This window comes from Manis javanica, chromosome 7 (assembly GCF_040802235.1).
Source record: "Manis javanica isolate MJ-LG chromosome 7, MJ_LKY, whole genome shotgun sequence".
NCBI classification, from domain to species: Eukaryota; Metazoa; Chordata; class Mammalia; order Pholidota; family Manidae; genus Manis; species Manis javanica.
This window is the reverse complement of record NC_133162.1, coordinates 85,166,438-85,192,457: the sequence shown is the minus strand read 5'-3', so window position 1 is coordinate 85,192,457 and position 26,020 is coordinate 85,166,438. Positions and strand designations below refer to the sequence as shown.

Sequence of the window (26,020 nt, the reverse complement as noted above, 5' to 3'; positions counted from 1 at the left end):
ATAAAGACATGAGAAAGAAACTGATCCAATCTTTAGAACTCTAAGGCAACTGTCTGCAAATAATTTGTAACATCTATGTTATTGTTTTGAACTGATATTGTTGGATTCCCCTGAGGAAGGCGCCGCCCCCAAATCACTCACCAAAGACGTTTCTTGATGCAACAAGCAAGAGGAATTTATTCAGAAGCCAACTAGTTGGGGTCCAAGTCTGCCCGTCGCAGCGGGTCTCAACGAGGACCCTGAGTACTTACAACTAAGTGGTTATATAGGATTTTCTGAGGCATTTAGCCCTAGAGATTTACCATGGTTACAGATTATGTTGTAGTAACAAGATAACAATACTACATAGCAAGATAACAATACTACAAAGGCAGTAATTTTTCAAACCTACGATTTCTGAGTTGGTGCCACGTCCTGGGGGTGTAGCAAGGTAGGGTCAGCTTTTATGTTTAACTAACCGAAAGGTTAGCGCTGCCAGCAGTCATGATTGATTAACTTGTTTTTCCAGAGGAGTTACCTGGTTTCAGTTGTTCCCTCTGAGTCATATATCAGAATGGCTTTTTGGGCTTCAAGATGGCTACTCTTAGGCTAACTTATTTCTCAGGGAGGTTGGGGTCCTACAATATCCTCAACTTTTATTACTGTGTTTTGGGACAAAATCATCTTGAGAATCACTGGTGTAACCATCCCCTCTCCTGCATCATCAGTTTCTCTTCTCTGGGCAGTTCATATGAGCAGCCAGTTATGTGCTGGAAAATGTTTAACATGTGGACTTCAAGAATGGTGGGAAGAGCCCTGTGATGTAGCAGTTGTCTTTCAGTGGTGTAAATACTTCCATTCCTGGCCAATTTCAAGGTACCAACATGGAAGAGATGTGCAAAATTGGCTCTCACAAGCTGGTATGAGCCAGCTCCAAGACATCACTGAAAGTGTCTTGCAAACATTTTAGTGTGTTATAAGCAGCATTTTTTAAAATGCAAGATTAGAATGCTTCACACATAAGAAGAGTACTGTTTTGTGAAATTTTTGTATTCATAATTTTAGGTATGTAACAAATCACAATGTAAATGTAGTTCTTAATGTGGCTTACTTGATAAAGGTCTAAAAGGTGCCGCTGTAGTATCTTCTTTTTTTAAAACAAAAATTTAAAAAATCAGTAACTTCCCTTTACAGCTACAGCTTCCTTAGCTACAACACTGTTTCTCTGTTCCTCTTCACAGCAAAATTTCTTAAAATATTTACAGTCATTATTTCCACCACTTTTTCTCAACCCACTTCAGAGTTAGTCACCCATGTTGCTTCTAATATGCTGTTGAGTTTACCTTTTTATTTTATGTGACTTCTCCTGTTGGATTCTCCCAGAGGAGGACGCCGCCCCAAATCACTCACGAAAGGCATCTCTTGATGCAATAAGCAAGAGGAATTTATTCAGGAACCAGCTAGCTGGGGTCCAAGTTAGCCTGAAGCAGCGGGTCTCAACAAGGACCCTGAGCACACAAAGCCAGAAGGTTTTATAGCATTTTCAAAGGGGGCAACATTTTCCACAATCACAATACAGTGTTTTTTCATAGACACATAAATCTTTGCCTGGGGCCACATCCTGGGGTCTGGTTAGATAAGATTACCTTCGGAATGTTTAGGGTGGTTCTAGCAAGATAAGCTTGGTGTGTATGATTAACTGATTTGAGGTCAGCTAATTAAAGGTCACTACATTTAACACTGGCTGACTAACTTGTTTTTCAAGATTCTAATAATTTTCCTCCTTCTAGGTTAGGGGGTGGTATTTAAGCCTTTAAGATGGCTGTACTTATGCTAACTTTTGATTCTTCAGATCCTACACTCCCACTAAACCATAGGCTCTGTGATTACCGGGAGTTTTTACTGTTCTTGCTTCAATGGAATTTGCATTCCACTGGGGACAGAGATAGTGCTGTGTTTTGGAGATTAGATGTTGCTTCTATGTTGCTAAATCCATGGGTCACTTCTATGTTCTTTGAGCTCTCAGGAGCATTTGGCACAATTGTGTGTTCTTTCCTAAAACACTGTCTTTTCTTCACTTTAAGGGCAGCACTCTTAGCAGATTTCTACAGCTGTCCCTTCTCAGTCTCTTTCATTGGTTTTTCTCTTATCCACCCAGAGTTCAGTCCTAGGTCAACTTCTCCATCTACCAACTCTCCCTAGGGGAACTCATCCAACTCCACAGCTTCATCTCATGTCATTGTTTCCTCAGCTACTCTGCTTCAGCCATCCTTGTGGCCTGTTCCTGAACATGCTAAATGCATTCTCAAGAGCCTCAAGGACTTTGCATTAGCTGTCCCCTCAGCCTGGAATGCTCTTCCCCAAGATTTTCACATAGCTGCCTCCTTTCATTCATCAGCAGCTTGAATTTTCACCTCTCCGGAGAGGCTTTCCCTGACACCCAAGTAAAGTAGCTACCCAAAGCACTGCCAGTTACATCATCCTATTCTAATCTCCAAAATACAGCAGTTTCTGTGTCCCATTGGACATGTGTAAATTCCATTGAAGCAAGAACAGTAAAAACTCCCGTTAATCACAGAGCCTATGGTTTGGTGGGAGAAGTCACATAAAATAAAAAGGTAAACCCAATAGCATATTAGAATATGCTAAGTGCTAGAGAAAAACAAGAGTGATAGGGATTAAGTGTGTGTGTTCTGGGAAGGTGGTTGCGGTCAGGAAGGGCCTCACTGAGAAATGATACCTGAGTATATTTGAAGGAGGCAAAGGAAACATCCAATGCAAAGGTTCTGAGGGGGGAGTATGACAAGTATCTACACTGGTGTGGATGCTGTAGAGGAGGAATGCAGTAAGCAATGAAAGTCCCAGTGTGTGGACACGGGGGGGTGGATCATGAAGTGCTCTTGTAAGGACTTGGGCATTTACTTAATGAACAAAAGCTGGTGGAAATGTTTAGCAGAAGAGTAACATTATTTGAATTATGTTTTGTCACCATCTCTGGCTGCTGGGTTGAGAACAGACTGCAGGCCGACAAGGGCAAAAGCAGGAGACTCATTAGGAGGCGAGTGCACTAATCCAAGAGCTGTGTGACTACGATACACCTAGGGCTCTTCTCTGCAATGACAAGGGTCCGAGGTACAGTATAGTACAGTACATATACTGTGAGGCGTGTGCTAAAGTGAATAAGCGAGTTTTCATGCTGACCCACTCAATGCTATTCAGAAATCAATTGGCTTAGCACTTTCTCATATCCTTAGGTGCATTTAGATTGTCAGAGTTAACCTGCATTTAAAAAAAAAACTAAAAAACAAAATACATGTATATACTTAAAAAAAAATAAGGTTTCCCTCTCGGGAAAACAGCAGCTACATGCTTCTTTCCTATACCACTGTAGCAAACCAAGGCATTGATGAGAGGGCATGCAAATTGTGCCTCACTTTACAGTGTTTATCAGAGCACTTAATAAAATGTAAGGCTGGTATTTATTTGAAGTTGTACAGTATGACTTAATTCACATCCGTTGGAATAGAAAATATATTCTGTTGAGTATTTAAGAGGCTGTACATGTTTTCTTTTGTGTTTCGATTCTTTGTATTTTTTCATGTTCAGTACATCAATAAACAAAGTTGAAGAGAAAAAAAAAAAAAACCTGGGCTACGCCGGGTAGCTGTAGCCCATGAAGCTGGCGGACGAGGCGGCATACGGGTACTGGTCGAAGGTGGCTGGCGGGTACTGGGCGTAGGCTGGGCTGGCTGGTGTGTATTCGATGTAGGGCGAGGGCAGTGACGGGACCGGGGTAGCCGGGATCACTACACTGGGCTGGACAATGGCTTGCGGGTAGACTTAGTGGGGTCAGCCCGTAAGTCCGCTGGATCAAGGTGGGGTGCAGCTGCTGCACGCCAAAGGCAAAGCCCATCTGGAGGCTCCTGGGCTTGGCACCCAGATAGGCCAGGTTCACATACTACAAACCCTGCGTATACCCTACTCTTTATCACTGCCTTGTCTTGGTGGGCACTCAGCACACATTTGCTGATTTTAATGATACAAAAGATGTACTGAGTTCATTGGACAAAACAGGGACTAATCAGTGGGTTATTTATAAGTTCTCTGGGTTTGCGAATAACTTCACTAACACTGGATTTCTGGCTCTTTTATTTAGTTCCATTTGCACCTAAATGCTACTTAACAAAGAAATAGAGCACTGATGTGTATTTATTTCAACTTACTTTGTAAAGGAGAGATACTCAACCCAGGCGAAATGTGAAGACTTTCAGTTGCTCCTCTCTTTATTAGTAACCTATTATTTCAACCTAATATTTTCATGCAAAGCATGACATTAGCATTGGGGAGTGTATGAGACAAGTTCCTCTTCTCAATTTAAAATCGAGTTGGATAGATAAATCAATGCATAGAGAGATAAGTACAAATCCCAGGTGGTGTATGTCAAAGGTTACATGAAGCTATTTAAGAAGGATCCTGAAGAGTGACTCAAACTTTAAAAATAAATAGAAGAGGCAAGTAATAGTGAATTGGAATGTCAGTTCGCTGGCATGAGATATGTAATGAACTCAATTAAAAAAAAAAACAAAAAAACAAAGCCACAGGAGAAAGCCAGTAGCAGCGACACCAAAACATGCCTTTCTAAACAACGTGGATAAATATCAACTAAAGACAAGTAGGACAATGAGAGCTTTGTGGTGTCTAACAGAAAACTGAAAGCAGCCCAGCTGTCTAAAGTGGCTTACATAACTTTATTTGTATTTCTGCTTTTATAGTCAATAGGTCAGACATGCAGTCAATGTGGGTTAATGTGACTGAAAAGTCAGGTATTTATTGAGCATCTAAGATATTTGGAATTGTGCTCCATACTGCTTACGTTTTTCTTTGGGTAAATGTTTAACTTAGAGGGAAAACACCCACACACCAAATAATTAGCCAATAATCTACAGTGGCTGTCTCGAGGGCGTGGGCTAGGTGCAGACCAGCAGTACTGACCTATCTCCCCACCCTTTCACCTAACACCCAAAGGTGTGTAATGGCACGAAGGTGGCGTTCCCAAGTCAGGTAATCTTTTATGGCACCGTTTGGACTCCGATCCAAGGCAGACGAGCAGGCAAACCTTTGAAATACCTGGCACTGATTTGGGCGGCGAGGGTCACGGGTCAAGGCAAGACTTGTACCGGGTCCACACGGCCCTACGCTCCCTCCTAGCCTTTGGGCGACGGAAACACGCTGGCCCATGGAACTCCCGCTGCCCTTTGCCCTCAACTCTCCCGCAACCCTGCCCCGACTACCAACCAGACCCGCCTAGGCACACTGTGCCTTCATCCCCTTCAGCTCGTCCCGCAGCGAGCCGGTAGCGGTCCAAGCGCCCAGAGAGTGCGCAGGAGACGCACGCGGGGAGCCAGCAGGTGACCCCGCCGCAAGGTAGGCCCAGGCTCTTCCCAGACGCAGTCGCCGGCCGACGACAACGCCTGGGGCGCGCGCTCCGAGGACTGGAGGTGGACTGACTCCTCTCGCTCCCCGTAGCCACACACCCCTCGCGCGTCAGCCTCCCCCTCCCGCCGCTGCGGCCGCCGAACAACCTGTGTGGGCGCCGCTGGTTGCAGGTGAGTAGCGGGGCGGCTGCTGCGGTGGGCTCGCTAGCCGAGGAGGGGTTCGGACGTCGCTGTCCCCGAGTCCGAACTGGGCGGGCGAGACCGTCTCGGGCCAGCCCGTCGCACAGACGCTCCCTGCGACGGAGTTAAGACCGGGTGGCCGGGAAGCTGAGGTGTACGCGGGCGCCGCGCGGGAGCCCATGTCGCGAGTGGCCCTTCAAGCAGCGCGCCCGGCATCGCGCTTTGGGCGCCAGGGCGCCGCGCTGCACACCCAGCCCACCGGGGCCGTCGTCTTCCCTGCTCCCCCAGGCCCATGCCGAGCGCCCCCTCCGTCGGGGAGGTTTCCTCCCCGGTGTCTTGAACGACAGATTCTTTACATTTAATGACAGATCTCCAAGGCTTTCCCGGACTCCGAACACGCTCTAAGGTGCCAGGTCATTTGAACGCAGGTTTCCTCGTTGGGAAACGCAAGTCACCAGCGTTGCTTTGAGCGTCCGTAGAACAAAACATGTTACTAACAGCAGGACCGGTCCCTGTGGGTACTTCGGGGAATGGTTCAAATCGGATCACTCTCTGATCTCGAGGTAAATTGTGAACGTGGCTATGGCCTGTCTGTACCTTGTCTTTTTGCTCTTGTACGTACTTTATGCATTTTATGGAGAACTGAGCTTTGAGGTTTTGACAAACGTGTGTTAGTAACATCGATAAGTGCTAAACAGGGATGCAGCTTCTGAATTTATAATAGAGACCAAGTGCGTTTAATGTGTATTGCTGGAAGGTACAATGACAGAATTAGCGGAAGTAGAATGTAGGAAGTTTTGGTTTCGTTTCTCTTTCGGTTCTGCTAAAAGCCTTGAGGTTTCCTCTGGAGTTGTTATGGGTACTTCAGTCATTCAGACTGTGGTTGATGATCCCCCCCTGTGATGAAAGCCACAGGGAAAACTGTCTTTCTAAAGATTGCATTTTTTTCCTTTCATTTGTTTAGAGGAGAAAGAACAAATCCTTCTATTAGTAATAGCTAAAATTTATAAAGCACTTACTATTGCTTTGTTTTATTCATTGAGTCAGAGACCTATGAGGTGAATACTGTTTTATTCTCATAGATGAGAAAAAAAAAGAGTAGCTCAAACAGTTGAACCGGAGTATTTGCTATTATTTTAGTAATTTTAATAAGTTTCATGTTAGAAATGTTCTAGTATGTATTTTTAGATTTATTGTTTTTGTTTGCGCGACCTCAGGATTTTATGGTGATATAAAAGACAGTTAATGCTAATTTTAATGTCACTATTAACCCCTTTGGAGGAGGTTGCTATTATTTAAGTTGCCTGATGATGTAATAAACCTGTTTTTTTTAAATTGATGAATAACTGACATCCGGTATTAGTTTCAGGTGTACAATATAGTGATTTGATATTTATGTACATTACACAATGGTCACCACTTAAGTCTAATTATCTGTCACCAAAGTAGTTGGATTATTCTTCACTATACTTCCTGTTCTGTATCTTACAACCCCCATGACTTATTTATTTTATAACTGGAATATTGTAACTCTGAATTCCCTTCACCTATTGCTTCCAACCCATGCACCCTCCCCTCTGGCAACTGTGAGTTTCTGTTGTGTTTTGTTTGTTTGTTTTGTTTTTTAGATTCCACATGTAAGTGAAATCATGGTATTTGTCTCTTATTTCACTTAGATAATGCACTCTAGATCCATCCATGATGTTGCAAATGGCAAGATTTCATTTTTTTTTATGGCTGAGTAATTTTCTATTATACACCACATCTTCATTCATCTCTCAGTGGACATTTAGGTTATTTTCATATCTTGGTGATTGTAAATAGTGCTGCAGTGAACTTTGTAAGGTAAAATTGAGCCGAAATGACTAGGCGAGGAGGCAACAAAGGAGCCAAAAGTTTAATAGGGCGCAATCCTGGGGAATGTTCGCCAGTCTGGTTAGTCACAGGCCGGAGAAGTCGTGCCCAGCAAGGCAGGCAGCGAGTTTATAATGAAGTTACAGGGAGGGAGAGCATGGTGGCCGGGAAGCTGAGGTGTACGCGGGCGCCGCGCGGGAGCACATGTCGCGAGTGGCCCTTCAAGCAGCGCGCCCGGCATCGCGCTTTGGGCGCCAGGGCGCCGCGCTGCACACCCAGCCCACCGGGGCCGTCGTCTTCCTTGCTCCCCCAGGCCCATGCCGAGCGCCCCCTCCGGGTTTACAGTGGTGTGAGGATTGGCTAGCCTAAGGCACCTTTTCCAGGTTGGGAGGGGGCAGCAGCTGTGGATTTTGGCACGTCATCAGGCAGAAATCTGTTGGTCTCTTTCCCTTACTAGGCTTGAGTTGGGGGCTTTGCTGCCCCCTTTCCCTGTTTGGTGAGGGCTGAGCTTGTCCGATGTGCTCACGCCTCCCTCTGGTGCCTCCAGCCTTACAAAACTTAAAGGTGCATATGGCTTTTCAAAATAGTGAAGTGTCTTCTTCAGCTAAATGTAGAAGTGGAATTGCTGAATCACATATGGCAGTTCTATTTTTAGTTTTTGAGGAAACTCCATACTGTTTTCTAAGTAGCTGCACCAGTTTGCATTCCCACCAACAGTGTGTGAGGGTTCTGTTTCCCCACATCCTCACCAACACTATTACTTCTTATCTTCTTGGCACTAGCCATATTGACAGTGTGAGGTGGTATCTCATTGTGGTTCTGACTTGCATTTCCTTGATGATTAGTGATTTGAGCATCTTTTCATGTGCCCGTGGGCCATCTGCATGTCTTTGGAAAAATGTCTATTCAGGTTCTCTGCCCATTTTTTAACCAGATTGTTGTTTTTGATTTTGAGTTGAGTTCTTCATCTGTTTTGGATGTTGACCCCTTATCAAATAAATCATTTGCATATATTTTCTCCCATTTAGTACCTTGCCATTTTTGTTGTTGATGGTTTTGTTCACTGTGCAGTTTTTTAGTTTGTGTAGTCCCATATGTTTATTTTTGCTTTTGTTGTCTGTGCCTGAGGAGACAGCATCAAAAAAATATGCTAAGACTGATGTCGTGGCAGTGTTTTCTTCTAGAAATTTTGTTTTCAGGTCTTACACTTATGAATTTAATGTATTTTTATTTTGTATATGCTGTAGGAGATCCAGTTTCATTCTTTTGTATGTAGCATTCCAGTTTTTTCAACACCATTTCGAAAGACACTGTCTTTTCTCCGTTGTATATTCTTGCCTCCCCTTTGTCAGAGATTAATTGTCCATGGGTAACCATGGGTTTATTTCTGGGCTCTCTGTTCCACTGATCTACATGTCTGTTTTTGTGCCAGTACCATATTATTTGATAACTATAGCTTTGTGGTATAGTTTGAAATCTGGGTGTGTGATACTTCCAGCTTTGTTCTTTCTCAAGATTGCTTTGGATATTTGGTTATTGGATGTTTTTGTGGTTCCATACAAAATTTAGGATTGTTTTACTTTTTGAAAAAGTTCATTGGAATTCTGATAGGGATTGCACTGAATCTGTAGATTGCTTTGGTTAGTATGGACATTTTTAACAATATTAATTGTTTCACTCCATGAACATGTTATGTATTTCCATGTATTTGTGTGATCTTCAGTTTCTTTCATCACTATCTTAAAGTTTTCAGAGTACAAGCATTGCCTTTTGGTTAAATTAATTCCTAGGTATTTTCTTTTTTATACAATTGTAAATATTATTTACTTAATTTCACTTTATGATAGTTCGTTATTGATATATAGAAATGCTACCAATTTCTATATACTGATTTTGTATCCTGCAGCTTTGCTGAATTCATTTTTTCTTTTTTGGTGGCAGATTTATTTAGGGTTTTCTATATGCAGTGTCATGTCATCTGCAAGTCAGTTTTATGTCTTCCTTTCCAGTATAGATGCCCTTTATTTTTCTTGTCTGATTGTTGTGGCTAGGGCTTCTAATATTCTGTTGAATGAAAGTGGTGAGGTGATAAAACTTATCTCATTCCTGATCTTAGAGGAAAATGGCCTTACATGGTCTTTTGTTAATATATGTTCCCTCTGTGCTCATGTTGTTGAGAGTTTTTATCATGAACAGATGTAGAATTTTGTCAAATGACTTTTATGCATCTATTGAGATGATATGACTTTTATCCTTTGTTTTATTAATATGGTCTATCACACTGATTTGTAGATATTGTATCATCCTTACATGTCAGGAACATACCCCACCTGATCATGTTGTGTGATTTTTTAATGTATTGTTGAATTTGGTTTGCTGATATTTTGTTGAAGATTTTTCTGTTTGTGTTCACTGGGATATTGGCCTGTATTTTTCTTTTCTTAAAATGTATTTGTCTGGTTTTGGTATCAGGGTAATGCTTGCCTGGTAGAATGAGTTTGGAAGTGTTCCGTTCTCTTCCATTTTTAAAAATAGTTTGAAAAGGATAAGTATTAGCTCCTCTTTAAATGTTTGGTATACTTAAGTTGTGAAACCATCTGGTCCTGGACTGTTGTTTGTTGGGAGCTTTTGATACTAAGACAATTTTGTTACTAGTAATTGGTCTATTCAGATTTTCTATTCCTGAGTCAGTCTTGGAAGATTTATGTTTCTAAGAATTTATCCATTTGTTCTAGATTGTCCCATTTGTTGATTTGTAATTATTTGTAGTAGTCTCTTATGATCTGTTGTATTTCTGTGGTATCAGTTGCAACTTCTCTTTCATTTCTGATTTTATTTATTTGGGTCCTCTCTCTTGCTGAAGGTTTATCAGTTAAAATTTTTTGTTTTTCAAACAACCAGCTCTTAGTTTTTTGGGTCTTTTCTATTATTGTTTTAGTTTCTATTTAATTTGTTGCCACTTTGAACTTTATTATTTCCCTCCTCCTAACTATGGGCTTTGTTCTTTTTCTAGTTCCTTTTGGTGTAAGGGTAGATTGTTGGAGATTTTTCTTATTTCTTAAAGTGGGCTTGTAAAGCTGTAAACTTCCCTCTTTGAACTGGTTTTGTTGCATACCTTAGAATTTGGAATGTTTTCATTTTTATTTATCTCAAGATGTTTTTTAAATTTCCTCTTTAATTTTTTTTTATTGACTCACTGGTTGTTTAGTGACTACACGTGTTTATGTTTTTTTCCAGTATTTTTTTAAATTTGTAGTTTTATACTGTTGTGGTTGGAGAACATGCATGATAAGATTTCAGTCTTCTTAAATTTATTGAGACTTGTTTTGTGGCCTAATATGTGCTCTATCCTGGAGATTGTCCCATGTGCACTTGAGAAGAATGTATATTCTGCTGTTTTTGGATAGAATGCTCTGTATATATCTATTAAGTTCATTGTTTAATGTGCATTGAAAGGCAGTGTTTACTTATTAATTTCCTGTCTAGATCTATCCATTGGTGTGAGTAGGGTGTTAAAAATCCCCTACTATTACTGTGTTGCTGTTAATTTCTCCTGTGGTATCTGTCAATATTTGCTTTATATGCTTCGGTACTCCTTTGTCAGGTACATAAATATTTACCAGTGTTGTATCTTGTTGGATTGAGTTCTTTATCATTATGGAATGCTCTTCTTTTTTCTCATTCCAGCCATTGTTATAAAGTCTGTTTTGTCTGATATAAGCTGAAACCCCAGCTTTCTTTTCATTTCCATTTGCTTGGAATATATTTTCCCATTGCTTCACATCCCAATCTCTGTGTGTCTCTAGACTTGAAGTGAGTATTTTGTAGGCAACATACAGATCAGTCTTTTTTTAAATCCATTTAGCCACCTTATGTCTTTTGATTGCAGCACTTAGTCCATTAACATATAAAGTAATGTTAGGTATGTACTTATTACCATTTTATTAATTGTCTTCTGGTTGTTTTTGTAGTTCTCTGTGTCTTTCTTCTTCTCTTGCTCTCCTCCATTTTGATGACTTTCTTTAGTGTTATGTTTGTATTCCTTTCTCTTTATTTTTTATGTCTCTGTTACAGGTTTATGGTTACCATGAGGTTTATTATAACAATCTATATTTATAGTTGTCTATTCTAAGTTGATGGTTGCTTAAGTCTGAGAACATTCAAAAGTACTGACATTTTATGCTTTTAAGATCATATTTTAACTAATTATTGTAGGTATAGTTGATTTTACTACTTTTGTCTCATAATCTTCATATTAGCTTTACAAGTGGTTGATCCACTACCTTTACTATATGTTTGCTTTTACCAAGGAGATTTTTTTTCTTTAATATATTTTCGTATTTTTAGGTATGACCTTTTCTTTTCTGCTTAAAGAAATCCCTCTAATATTTCTTGTAAACATGGTTTAGTGGTGATTAAGACCTTCAGCTTTTGCTTGTCTGGAAAACTGTTCATCTTCCCTTCAATTGTGAACAATAACCTTGCCAGATAGACTATTCTCGGTTGTAGATTTTTTTCTCTTATAGCACTTGGACTGTATTTGTCACTCTCTTCTGGCCTGTAAAGTTTCTGCTGACAAATCACCTGATAGTCTCATGGGGGTTCCTATATTTGTAACTAATTGCTTTTCTCTTGCTGCTTTTTAGATTCTCTGTCTTTACTTTTTGACATTTTAATTATAATATGTCTTGGGTGGATCTCTTTGGGTTCATCTTGTTAGGACACTGTGTGTTTCCTAGACCTGGATGTCTTGTTTCCTTCCCCAGGTTAGGGAAGTTTTATATCCTATTATCTCTTCAAATACATTTTCTACCCCCTTTTCTCTCTCTTTTTCTTCTGGGACCCCTATAATGTGATCGTTACTATGCCATATATTGTCCCAGTGTTCCCTTAAACTGTCCTTGTTTTAAAAAATGCTTTTTGGTGTTCTGTTTGTGTGGGATTAATGGGATTAATACATAAATCAAGTAATATAGAAATCAAATGTACAAATACATGTGAATTTATTTTTTTTCCTACAACTCCTGATGCATGATCAGAAACAGAATGATTAGAACCAAAATAGTTCCTACAACTTGTGACCACCCTCACGTGGTTTCGGTGTCCTTGAGGAGCGTCACACCCTAGGACTAGACTCAAGGTCAGATGATTGTGTGTTGATCATATGTTGAACCCCCTACTCAGAATTCTTTAGGTGTTAAGTTCATTTGCTCAATAGATATGAGGAGGGCCTTTTCGGCATTACTCTTGTGCTGCAACGCCTTGAGTCCCCTGGCTGGCCTTTCAGATCTTCAGCATTCTTTCACATTCCCTCCAAATCTGCAGGTCAGAGGCATGCGGGGAGCCGACACATGGAGCCTGAACAGGGAGCTCAGAGCGGGAAAGCTCCTTAAGATTGTCAGTCCAGTAAGACTCCCGGGAAAGCATACGTAGGGAAAGGATCCAGACATCAGGGACATTATAATAGGCCAACATGAAACTAAAGCAGATAATCCAGAGGATTACTTAAAATTACTCTGTGCCCTCCTAAAAACATCAGGAGTGAAAATTTCTAAAAAAGATTTTGTGCAACTTCATAAATATATTAAAAAACATTGTTACTGGTTGTCCCCACAAGGAACCCTAAGACAAGCTGATTGGAGTAATGTATTAAGAGATTTCAAAAAGGCTCACAGACAGGGAAACATTATCCCTGTACCTGTTTGGGTTGATCAGTGGCCCCTCAATAAAGAAAAACTGGCAGCTTTACACACATTAGTTCAAGAACAGCTTCAGTTAGATAGATTAGAATTTTCGACAAGCCCATGGAATTCCCCTGTATTTGTTATAAAGAAGAAGTCAGGAAAATGGAGACTCTTACATGACTTAAGATAAATTAATGCAGTCCTTAAACCTATGTGTCCTTTACAACAAGGCCTCCCTTCTCCAGCTATGATTCCAAAAAACTGGGACATGGCTATCATTTATCTTAAAGATTGTTTTTTTTACTATTCCTTTAGCTTAAGCAGAGAAAAGTTTGCTTTTACTGTACTCCTTCAATTTACAAGCTCCTTCAGAAAGATTCCAGTGGAAAGTACTTCCTCAAGGAAGTTAAATAGACCTATAATTTGTCAAAATTATGTGCACAGGGCTCTCTTGTTCCTTCCTGGTGTAAGCCAGGAGCTCTGTCTGTCCTTTCACTTTATTGCTAAATAAAAGCCTCCCCTTAGCTCTCCTACCTTAACTGTTTGCTAAGTTCATTCTTTGACTCTGAAAACAAGAACCCCGGCATCATTTTGGGGGGCTTGTCCGGCATAACTTCGGAGGTGAGTATCGGCATCCAAGCCTGCCTTTTCTTTCACTATCCTTATAGAAGGAAGCTGTTTGTGGCACACAACATTGGGCGCTCGTCAGCCACTTAAATGGGACTAGCCTGGCTGCTGTTCTCAAAGTCTTGAGCAACAGGTTCCCCTGCATCTCCCTCAGTGGATACCCATCTCCCTTGGGAGCCGGGAATGTCACCTGAGTGAAGGCCAGGATTCCCTTTCAGAGGCTCTCCTTGGATACGAGGGTGGGCACCTGCAAGAGTCTAGGCTGAGGCTACACTTAAGCAGCTTCTCAAAGGTCTGCGTGTCTGGAATCAGACCCTGACAGCCTGACTGGGTATCTGTGAGGAATGACTATCTCTGACTTCCAGCCTGCTTCTTCAGGCTGCCCTGGCCTCTGGGTGAGGCAGGGGACGTTCCTAACTCTCTTCTAAATTCATCAGTTTCATGGAACCTGATGCTCACCACTGCAAGGTAGGAGATCCATGCTTTGCTCTTATTCCTGACTAAATGCTGTATTCTTTATCTCATGAAATGTGTCTGGGCACCTGTTAGCCACTTAAAAGACGATTAGCGTCAGCTACCAGTCTTAAGTCTCTGATTAGAAAGGCTTGGACCCTGAAGTATACAATATAATAAGGTTATGCAGCTAAATATATTTTGATGCAAAGAAGGGAAATGGTCAAAAATCCCATAGGCTACAGTATGGAACTAGTTATCTAAATGTTTTTGGTGAAAATCTCTTCTACTTATTGGGTGCATCATTATCCTCAAAAACTGGGAGTTTATTTTTTGTTGTTGTTATCATTAATCTACGATTACATGAAGAACATTATGTTTACTAGGCTTCCACCTTCACTACGTCCCCCCAACAAACCCCGTTACAGTCACTGTCCATCAAATGGGAGGTTTTTAAACTAGACTCCCTGAAACAGAAGAAATTTATCTTCTGCAATACAGCCTGGCTTTAGATAACTGGTGCTAGAATTGTACTTGCATTTCATTTCCAGCCCCCTAGACACACAGTCCCTATCAGTACAGAGCCTTCATGGGCCCTGTTCATCTGGGGCTGTCTAAACCTTAACCCAGTTTTGTAAACTGCTTGCCCTTAGAGTGTATTCTTGAAAACTGAGACACTTTTGATCAAATAAGCTGAAAAGAAAGAAGGCAATTGAATATTAGTAACTCAAATCTTTGTATCAGTTTATCTGTCTGTGTATATGTTCTTTTATGAAAAGTGTTGCTAACTGTAGTCATTACATCTCAATCTGTGTGTCTATGTGTGTAAATTTAAAATATTTTTCTACCTCAGGATGGTATTAATAAGAAGTAGTTGATTTAAAAACAAGTGCTTGTAAAAATTGGGCATTCTAAAACTTCTAGAAAATTCTAATAAAAGATTTTAAGCATTAATGCTAATTTAAGTTAAACTGAAATGGACATGTCCTTTTATGGTTATCAGCTGCCTAAGTTTACCTAAAGTCATTTAAGTTGATGTTATCTGTTAAGTCTTTCAAGAAAAAAAGGCTTAAAAAGAGGCTTGACTTTGTCTAATATTTGGTAAAAGTTTTGTGAGCATGGTTCTTACGAATGAGTAAACTAAATAAGTGTAGCAAGTAAACATCTTAATAATTGTGTGTTACAGTGTGTATACCTACAAACAGCCTGGGAATCTTTGTGGTAACCTAAAATCTTAAAAGTTTTGCTAAGTTAAATAGACATTTTATGCTTAGTGAGAGATTGTGCTGTAAAGCACATGGTTCCAGAAATTGTAAAATATGTTCATAAATTCGTCAATCTAAAGAATGCTGGTGTAAGTTTACAATAGCCTACTTCTTAGTGTTCACTGAAAATTAAAGTTCCTAATGGTTTTAATATCTAATTAAAACTACTTAAAATAAGAAGGAAAACATTTCTTTCTGCATGCTAAAGAATGTATCTTTTGATAAAAGAAAGTAACTTAGTTCTAAAGTACAGCTGTTTATTTAAAGAGGAAGAACTCTAAATGTAAAAAAAATCGTAGAAACTGTGGAAGAATTGATATGGTCATGCTGTGTAAAATTAAAGCAAATGAGTCTAGATATCAAGTACACAGCAAATTAGAGTTTTCAGTTAAAAGGACAAAGTTTTCTTAAACTGTTAGTCTGCTCTTAATGTTGAAAAATTGCAAAAGGTTTTCTAATTGTTTTATCAAAGCAGTTTCTCATGCTTAAAGTCTCAATGAGTTGTCTGAGTATTTAAGAAAATAAGATCTTAATATTAAAAGGACTAAAAGTTAACTTTGCTAACAACTGTGTAACCTTCTATCTTTGCCTTTGAGGTATTTTGTTTTCATTATGGTTAAATGGATAATTGTTGCTTCATGGCAACCTATAATTTTATTTAAGCAAGTGCCAAAGAAACTTTTTCTGACAACTTCCCAAAATCAAATTCAAAAAGGTGCTTTTACCCCTATCTAATTAACTCTGATATTTTCCAGAGGGCCCCTGGAACATGTCAGAGGAATTTTTTCTCATTGGGGAAAGTATTTGAGTAATTTGGTTTCTTTATCCAATATGTAAAATTACCTGCTTAATTACCTGGAAAGCACTGTCAAAGGGTATGATGCTAAACTTTGTTACTAAATGTTTTGTGTTACAGAAATACCCAAATTTCCTTATGTCAGCTGTCTTATAGTAAGCTGTCATCAGATCTTTAGCCATTGCCATTTGTAAGTCTTTTGTCATTTATAGTCACTGTTTTATTACTCCTAAACTAGTAAAGAACTACATTTCAGCAGAACAGGTATTGGTTATATACGATTAAGTAAACTAAGGAGATGATTTTGTGGCTTTTTGTTTTCAAATATTGCTGATAAAGTGTTTTGAGCTTTTTCTCTTAAGCTGACAACAGTTTAGTAAATGACAATGAGCAGAATTGAAACATTTATCTTTCTCTCTACCTAATACTTCTAATAAAAATGAAGGTGATTTTAGAGAGAAGTCTTGTTTCAATAATGCAGCGTTGGCTATACTGAATCCTAATACTCATCATTAGGACATAGATTATATCCAGAATTCTAGTTTCCCCAAAATATCTGGCTATGAATTCTCCAGATGTTTTACTTTTCTCTTATCATTTCATTTAAAATTTTACTATTTCTCATATTCAGCCATACATTCTTAATCTCGTCAAGTTGATCCAAAATGCAAAATCCAACTCCAGATGTTGCTACTTAACCTAATAACACAATTTGTTCTATTTTGCCTAGAAGCCATAAAACTGCAATTAGTAATAGAAATGAACCCAAGATGGAAGCGCCAATCTTCCAAGGCCCTCTCGACCGGCCACTGATGGAGACCTAACTGTACCCCTTACTGCGTCCCCTCTCAGCATGAAACAGCCAGACTGGTCATCGCCCCCTTTACCTAGTAGCTTGGGTCTCCATCTGTAGAGCGGGGGATGAGACAGGGACTGTGGGTGTAGTCAGAGTAGGGTGAGGGCCTCCGGAAAAAGGAAGGCATGATATTTACAGTCAAAGCAATGTAACAATGGGCAAAGAAGTCCCAATCGAAACTCTGTGTTAAGCATTGTGCAAAGTCAAGGTCACACTAATTCTCTAAGGTAAAGATACCAGACTAGGAATATAGACATCTTCAGTGAGAACAGTTAAAGGTCAAAAGGCCAGGAGCAACTTGGCCTGGAATGTTTGAGTGTTCTGCAAATAAAGAAAGGTATCTCAGCATAACCCGTGACTTCACTGTAAACAGCTCTGGCAAATAGACAACAACCCAGCCCACCTTAGGGGCAGGGCAGGTGGTACAAGTCCACCCCTTAAGGCCTCTCTTCACATTATCAAGGTATATGTGGCATAGGACGCATCCTTCCTGCTCTAATAAATTATTCCGGAAATAGTCATAAAAGATTTCTCCAAGCTCTGACGTCTGATTGTGACAACTTGAAGCTTTTAGATCCCACTGCTGTTGCAGTTGGAGCTGCATTCATCCTGCTGGTTCCTGGACTTGTTGGTGGCATGCAAAAGGAAATATCCAAGCTGCCCTGTGCTTATAGCAAGACAACGAATTTGACTGCTTCCATATTACCTGAACCTCAATCAAGAGCTAGGAGAAGTATGAACTGCAGTACTTCAAAATCGTGCTCCTATAGACTATCTGCTGTTAAAAGAACATATGGGATGTGAACAATTTCCAGGAATGTGGTGTTTTAATTTGACTTCTCTCAAAAACCATTCAGAATCAACTAGACAATATACATAATATTATTAATAAGTTTTCACAAGTGCCTGGGTTACTTTACTGGTTTTCTTGTCTTTTTGGATACGGCCCTTAATTGTGGGTCTGCTTTTGTTATGTATCTGTATTCCTGTTCTGTTAATGTGTGTACATAGTTAATTAATAGTCTGTTAAAACCTATACAGGCTTATGCTGCTCAACAAGAAGTTATGTCATAGAAATAATCTTCTCACATTTTTCTTCCATTTGCTACTTCTATACCTTTTCTTCTCTCTTCCTGAATACAACCCTTTTTCTAGAATTTGTGCCTCATACATATAATTGTAGTGCATCAAAGCCTTTCCAGATAATGAAGATACCTCAAAACAAGTGCTGGGCATAGTAGCAATGAGGCATAAATTTTCAAAAAGGCAGAAAGCTAACCTCTTAAAAGAATACTACTTCTTTCTCACTTACCAACTTTACATTTCCCTGTATGGCCCCGAAGATGGCTGGTTAGCCAGAGACAGGTAAGATTCCTCAAGGGAGGAACAACTTAAGACAGGCACAGTCACAGAGGGGCCATCAGGTGAGAAATTGGGGGTCAACAGAGGTGAGGCTTAAGAACCTCACCCCCCGAGTTTTGACAGAAAGCTTCTGCACCCATGGCTGTTTAGCTGCCCTTGCCCAACTCAGATCAAAACTCAGTAAATAGGCATAGACCTGATCACCTGTAATTACCTTCTTTTTTTAAAATTTTTATTAAGGTATGATTGATATACACCCTTATGAATGTTTCACATGAAAAAACAATGTAGTTATTACATTTACCCATATTATCAAGTCCTGACCCATACCCCAATGCAGTCACTGTCCATCAGTGCAGCAAGCTGCCAGAGATCCACTACATCCCTTCTCTGTGATACACTGTTCCCCTCATGATCGCCCACATGGAATTACCTTCTAATTGCACTGAATCTATTTTCTATCTTTATTTCACATCACGTAAATTAACTATGTTAAAAGCCTTCTGTTAGAAACTGTCTACTTGCTATATTCTTTATTGTATCTATCTACTACTTAAGAGAAAAGGGAAATGTGAGATTAATTGGATTAATACACAAATCAAGTAATACAGAAATCAAATGTACAAATTCATACCACTTGTTTGTTTTTCCTATAATTCTTGATGCGTGATCAAAAACAGAATGATTAGAGCCAAAACAGTTCCTGCAACTCGTGACCGCCCTCACATGGTTTTGGTGTCCTTGAGGAGCATCACACCCTAGGACTAGACTCAAGGTCAGATAATGATTGTGTGTTGATCATATGTTGAACCCCCTACTCAGAATTCTTTAGGTGTTAAGTTCATTTGCTCAATAAATACAAGGAGTGCCTCTTCGGCATTACTCTTGTGCTGCAATGCCTTGAGTCCCCTGGCTGGCCTTTCAGATCTTCAGCATTCTGTCGCATTCCCTCCAAATCTGCAGGTCAGAGGCAGTGGGGAGCCGACAATGTTTGGATGATTTCTACTACCCTTGTCTTCCAGATAGCTGATCTGTACTTCTGTAACATCTAGTTTGCTGTTTATTTCCTCTAGTGTATTTTTTATTTCCATTACTTTATTCTTTGGTCCTGATTTGTAGTTTCTTACCATTTCCTATCTTTGTGTTGAGGTTTTCATGGTGTTCATCAGTTCTTCTCTTCAGTTTGGTAAACATCTTTATGACCATTACTTTGAACTCTATTGGGTAAATTGCTTATCTCTGTTTCAATTAGTTGTTTTTTTGAAGTTTTGTCTTGTTCTTTTGTTTGGAACATATTTTTCTTTTCCCTCATTTTGCCTGACTCTGTTTCTGTGTATTATGTAGGTCAGCTGTGTCTCCTGATCTTGAAGGAGTAACCTTATGTAGATGTCTGTGGGGCCTAGAACTGTCCCCTGGCCCCCTGAGCCTGGTGCTCAAGGGGTGTCCCCTACATGGGCTGCACGCACTCTCCTGTTGTGGCAGGGCATGACTGTTGTGGGTGCACTGGTGGGTGGGCCTGTACCCTGCCTGGCTTGAGGCCTGGCCAGGCCTGCTGTGGGGTGGGGTGGTCCCCAGCCCTGCTGGCTGTAAGGCCTGCCCATGACTATTGGGGTCTGCTGATGTTCAGGGTTGTTGTCCTGTTGGCCAGGGCCTGGCTGAGGTGGGCCCTGAGGCTGCAATGTCTCAGTCCCAGCAGATGGCCCTGGCTGCCTCCTGACTCCAGCAGGTACTCTGAGATTAGTAAGTGGGTCTTTTTCACCATGGGCTCTGTGTTTTGATTTGGTGTAATTAATTAGTTTCTAGGTAGTAATATCCTGTTATTTGGTATCAGTAAAATAATTTATACCCTGAATTTAAAAATAGTTATGACATGAAAAAAATACTGGATGTTTATTTTTCTTTTCCTTTACTTTGATTTTACACAGGGCAAGTGCCTCAGTTTCAGTCTTGGAAGCCTTTAAATGAAACTTGCTTAAGATCTTAGATCATACACAGAAGAGAGACTCCAAGCAACAATAAGGTGGAAAAGAACGATGTCCTTACATAACCTACAGAATATCATCTATAACCCGGTAACTGATTTTTATAAAATCACTTTTTACCTATGGCAGGATTGAGAGCAAGTCCAAGTGGATAGTTATTATCCATTGCTGGGGAGGGAGGATGAGAATAAGATACAGTAAGCCTAGTAAAGCACCCACTGTGTGGTAGGGGCTGAGGGTGCTGCTGACTGAAACACATGTGCAGCCATTGGAGCTCAGTGTAATGGAAGAGGTTGTGGTTATAATATAAGGTGATGGATGGAGAGCATGGGGGTAAGTGGAGGGAGCCTACTTTAGTGGTGGTGGGAAAGCTCAGATGATCCTGAGACATAATTTTCAAAGGGAAATGGGTTTCTTACTTTACAAGTTTTTAATTTTCTTTTTTAATTAGACCTGTTCATGAGAAGTTAATATTAGCTTTTCCCTCTGCCTTTCAAATACTGCCTGGCACTTGAACAAGGAAAATGTCAAAAGCTGGTGGTGAGATGGAGAATGAGAAATATGAAAGGTCTCATCCTCACCTCAGGCTGGTAGAACCCTTGAGTGACTGTACTGCTCGAAGTTTTAATGTCCATCCTGGGAAGTAGTGAACTTGTGTTAGCTTTATGTGATGATGGGATCTGTAGAAATGTCTAGTTTACACATATGTGAAGCTCAGTCATGTACTTAGTCTAATTAGAGTTGCTGCTTTTTTTGCTAGCCCCTTAAAAGACTCTTGGGCAAAAAGGTGGCTGGGAGCCGTTTGAAGTAAGGCCTTGAACAAGTCCTGTTAGTGTTTGTTCAGTCTTATTATTTACTTTGTAGCCATAACTATATTTTCCTTATGTTTTAATGTCATTGTGCATGAATGAGGTACAACCACCATGTCAAGCAAATTCAGTCTTAGAAGAGAGCTTTCAATCATAGAAGCTTTAAAAAAAGGAACTCTTACTGAGTTTGAAGTTAGTGAGACATTTAAAATGATTTTGTGTATCTTCGAGTTAAAAACATATCAAGGTTAAAAACAAGAAAAAAGGCTGCCTGCCGATGGTGACTGTTAGCTCAGCCAGGAGGAAGAGCAGATGGTCAGGTCACACAGTTCAGTTTTGTCCTTCCTGCGCAAAGAGCCTTATTTGAATGTTATTTAGAAAGTAACTTTATAGGTTAAAATCCCTGTACGTCTTCTGATGGTTTCTGTAATTTCTGGAGTTAGCATATCAACCACAGAGTTGAAACAAAAACAAGTTGACATTCATTTCCTGATGAGGGGCCAGGTGAGGTAGTGCTGCTGTAGAGCACTAGAGGCACTCAGGGCCCCCAGACGGCCCCACAGTTATTCTGAGGATAGTTCTCAGTAACAAGTTTCCAAAGCACATATTGTTGGCAAATAGCTTTTTTGTTTAATTAGTTTTTCTGTTTTATAGTCACATCTTATAAGCAGAAAAATCTAGAGGTAGAAAGACTGAACTGAATGGCGAAAATAACATTTTGATCTGTCTTAAAATTTCCCTTATTGTTAAGAAGTCATAGCATTGAGTGCCTATATGGCACTGAGGCTCTTTCTCCTTCTAGCATTTAAAAGACAATGGGAAAAACAAAGGGGCAGCAAATAAATAACTTAGATATTTTTTTTATTTACCACAAATGTTTTATTGATGAAATTCAAAATGTATGAAGTACAATATTTTGATATACAGGTTTACTAATAAGAAGAATGGAATTTCTGGGAAGTGCCAGAGTCCAGCTCCAGCTGGTGGGGGGCTGGTGTGTGAAGCCCAAAAGGATGAGGCGGAGTCGGTGCACAGAGAGACAGGACACAGAGTCAGATGGAGGTGGTCTCTCAACATAGGGCTAATGACAGCTTTATTTATACCATTTTGCACAAGGATATGTTTATTTTTTATTTGTTCTTTTGATTAACAAGCATAGGCAAGCTTTTTTCTTTCTGTTTTCTTCTAATCTATACATGGTTAGCCAAGTGTTAGACAGGTGATCTTTTTCTATTCCTTGACTGAAACTTTTCCTAGCAACATATACTCTATTGTGTCTCCTGTTTCTATTTAAAGCTGTTTCTAAGTAATGCATGCTACCACAGAAATGTGCAGCATGTAATAGTGACTATGGAGTCTATCAGCTCAGGGTGAAATACAGGTCACTCACTGCTACAGTTAGCTAGGCAGGTATCATCATCTGTATTTCTAATGCAATGGGTACATTTTATCCCCTTATAATATTTATTCTATCATAGGTAGATGCAAGACAAAGATAGAAAGCATGATTTAGAACTGTAAGAAGGCAAGTGTAGATGATCAGGTTTGTGCCTGTAGACTAGGTATTAATCCAAGCCAGATAAGGGCAACAAAATATCCATAGGTATAGACAACTTCTCTCAAAACTGGGGGGGTGAGGTACTAAGCCTCACCTCTGTTGGCCCTCATTTTCTCACCTGATGGCTCCCCTGTGACTGTGCCTGTCTTAGGTTGTTCCTCCCTTGAGGAATCTTACCTGTCTCTGGCTAACCAGCCATCTTCTGGGAACATACAGGGAGATGTAAAGCTGGTAAGTGAGAGAGAAGTAATGTTCTTTGAAAAGGTTAGTTTTTCACTTCTTTGCAGATTTATGCTCTGTGGCTTCTATGCCCAGCACTTGTCTTGAGGTATCTTTACCACTTGGAAGAATTATGGTACTTGGTAATTTCACATATGAGGCACAAATTCTAGTAAAGGGCTGTAATTAGGAAGGAAGAAGAAAAACTATAGAAGTAGCAGAGGGAAGAAAACATGAGTAGATTGATTAAGTGTCAGACAGGGTTATTCCATTCAGTATTCCACTATATCTCTATTTCTCTAAAATTTCTATAAAACTCTTCATCACCAATTTCACAAGGTGAGGCAAACAAGGGGGGCATTCCTACTTAGGTGGAGATGGGGTAGTCAATTTTTGACTAACTGCAGGTTTCAGTATTCTATGCCAACATCGCCATCTGGCCCCTGTGTGTTCTATTCTTCAGGAGCACTGTCCTGAAAAGCTTTTGGGAAGTTTATGTTCTCCTCCTTTCCGTGCTACTTATCAAAGGTTAGCTTAGTCTTTGGCAAAAATGCAAGCAAAAGCAAAGCCAGTAGTATAATGGAGAATAACAAAATCAAGGTAGGTAATGGGGGAGCCAGCTGCAAAGGCCCTTGATTTGTGGAGGTCTTCCTCCAGTCTGAGCTTTGCTACACAGCTTGAGTAGCATGGCTCCCGGCAGGGAAGGAAACCAATTTTGCTTAACCAGTTTTCAAAGGTAGTGTTTTCTTGCAAATTATTCTTCTAAAGAAACCATTCTTCACACACAGACCAGTGGGTGGGATATGCTGGCCCATCGTTAGCTGATCACTGCATTAGATAGTTGCTAGCAGGATGACTGGACAGCCTGGTCTGCTGGGAACAGGCCCTATTCATTCTTTTTTTTTTTAGCTTTTTTGTTTGTTTTTTATTTTGGTATCATTAATATACACTTACACGAACAACATGGTTACTAGACTCACCCATTACCAAGTCCCCACCACATACCCCATTACAGTCACTGTCCATCAGCGTAGTAAGATGCTGTAGAATCACTACTTGTCTTCTCTGTGTTATACTGCCTTCCCCATGCCCCCACCACCACATTATGTGTGCTAATCATAATGCCCTTTTTTCCCCCTTCCCACCCATCCTCCCCAGTCCCTTTCCCTTTGGTAATTGTTAGTCCATGCTTGGGTTCTGTGAGTCTGCTGTTGTTTTGTTCCTTCAGTTTTTTCTTTGTTCTTATACTCCACAGATGAGTGAAATCATTTTGTGCTTCTCTGCCTGGCTTATTTCACTGAGCATAATACCCTCTAGCTTCATCCATGTTGTTGCAAATGGTAGGATTTGTTTTCTTCTTATGGCTGAATAATATTCCATTGTGTATATGTACCACATCTTCTTTATCCATTCATCTACTGGTGGACACTTAGGTTGCTTCCATTTCTTGGCTATTGTGAACAGTGCTGTGATAAACATAGGGGTGCATATATCTTTTTCAAACTGGGCTCCTGCATTCTTAGGGTAAATATCTAGGAGTGGAATTCCAGGGCCAAAGGGTATTTCTATTTTGAGCTTTTTGAGGAACCTCCATACTGCTTTCCACAATGGTTGAACTAATTTACATTCCCACCAGGAGTGTAGGAGAGTTCCCCTTTCTCCACATCCTCGCCAACATTTGTTGTTGTTTGTCTTTTGAATGGTGGCCATCCTAACTGATGTGAGGTGATATCTCACTGTGGTTTTATTTGCATTTCTCTGATGATTAGCTATGTGGAGCATCTTTTCACGTGCCTGTTGGCCATCTGAATTTCTTCTTTGGAGAAGTGTCTGTTCAGATCCTTTGCCCATTTTTTAATTGGACTTTTTGCTTTTTGTTTGTTGAGGTGCCTGAGCTCTTTATATATTTTGGATGTCAACCCCTTATCAGACATGTCCTTTTTGAATATATTCTCCCATACTGTAGGATGCCTTTTTTTGTTCTACTGATGTTGTCCTTTGCTGTACAGAAGCTTTTCAGCTTGATATAGTCCCACTTGTTGATTTTTGCTTTTGTTTCCCTTGCCCAGGAAGATATGTTCATGAAGAAGTCACTCATGTTTATGTCTAAGAGATTTTTGCTTATGTTTTTTCCTAAGAGTGTTATCATTTCATGACTTACATTCAGGTCTTCGATCCATTTTGAATTTACTTTTGTGTATGGGGTTAGACAGTGATCCAGTTTCATTCTCTCACATTTAGCTGTCCAGTTTTGCCAACACGAGCTGTTGAAGAGGCTTCATTTCCCCATTGTATATCCATGGCTCTTTTATTGTATATTCATTGACCTTATGTGTTTGGGTTAATATCTGAACTCTCTGTTCTGTTCTACTGGTCTGTGGTTCTGTTCTTCTGCCAGTACCAATTTGTCTTCATTACTGTGGCTTTGTAGTAGAGCTTGAAGTTGGGAAGTGAGATCCCCCCTGCTTTATTCTTTATTTTCAGGATTGCTTTGACTATTCAGGGTCTTTTGTGGATCCTGTGAATTTTTGAACTATTTGTTCCAGTTCGTTGAAGAATACTATAGGTATTTTGATATGGATTGCATTGAATCTGTAGATTGCTTTGGGTAGGATGGCCATTTTGACAATATTAATTCTTCCTACCCAATAGCAAGGGATGAATTTCCATTTGTTAGTGTCCTCTTTAATTTCTCTTAAGAATGTCTTATAGTTTTCAGAGTATAGGTCTTTCACTTCCTTGCTTAGATTTATTCCTAGGTATTTTATTCTTTTTGATGCAATTGTGAATGGAATTGTTTTCCTGATTTCTCTTTCTGATAGTTCATCTTTAGTGTATAGGAATGCAACAGAATTTTGTGTATTAATTTTGTATCCTGCAACTTTGCTGAATTCAGATATTAGTTCTAGTAGTTTTGGAGTGGATTCTTTAGGGTTTGTTATGTACAATATGATGTCATCT

The 26,020-nt window shown here is 40.0% G+C and overlaps 1 protein-coding gene across 6 annotated transcripts in view; it reads left to right on the top strand.

The window, feature by feature from the left end:
• Positions 1–5,010: 5,010 nt before the first annotated feature.
• Positions 5,011–26,020, top strand: part of LGALS8 (galectin 8) — a 50,185-nt gene continuing 29,175 nt past the window's right edge. For 3 of the 6 annotated variants that reach the window (XR_005058304.2, XR_005058305.2, XM_073241256.1), the window contains exons 1-4: positions 5,011–5,585; positions 5,963–6,157; positions 19,172–19,266; positions 20,417–20,563. Coding sequence is in view for 4 of the 6 variants with exons in the window: in XM_073241256.1 (XP_073097357.1) it covers positions 20,525–20,563 (39 nt within the window). In the remaining 2 variants the exon portion in view is untranslated. The remainder of the gene's footprint in view (positions 5,586–5,962; positions 6,158–19,171; positions 19,267–20,416; positions 20,564–26,020) is intronic. The other 3 variants (XM_037007304.2, XM_073241257.1, XM_037007305.2) reach the window with 3 other exon arrangements.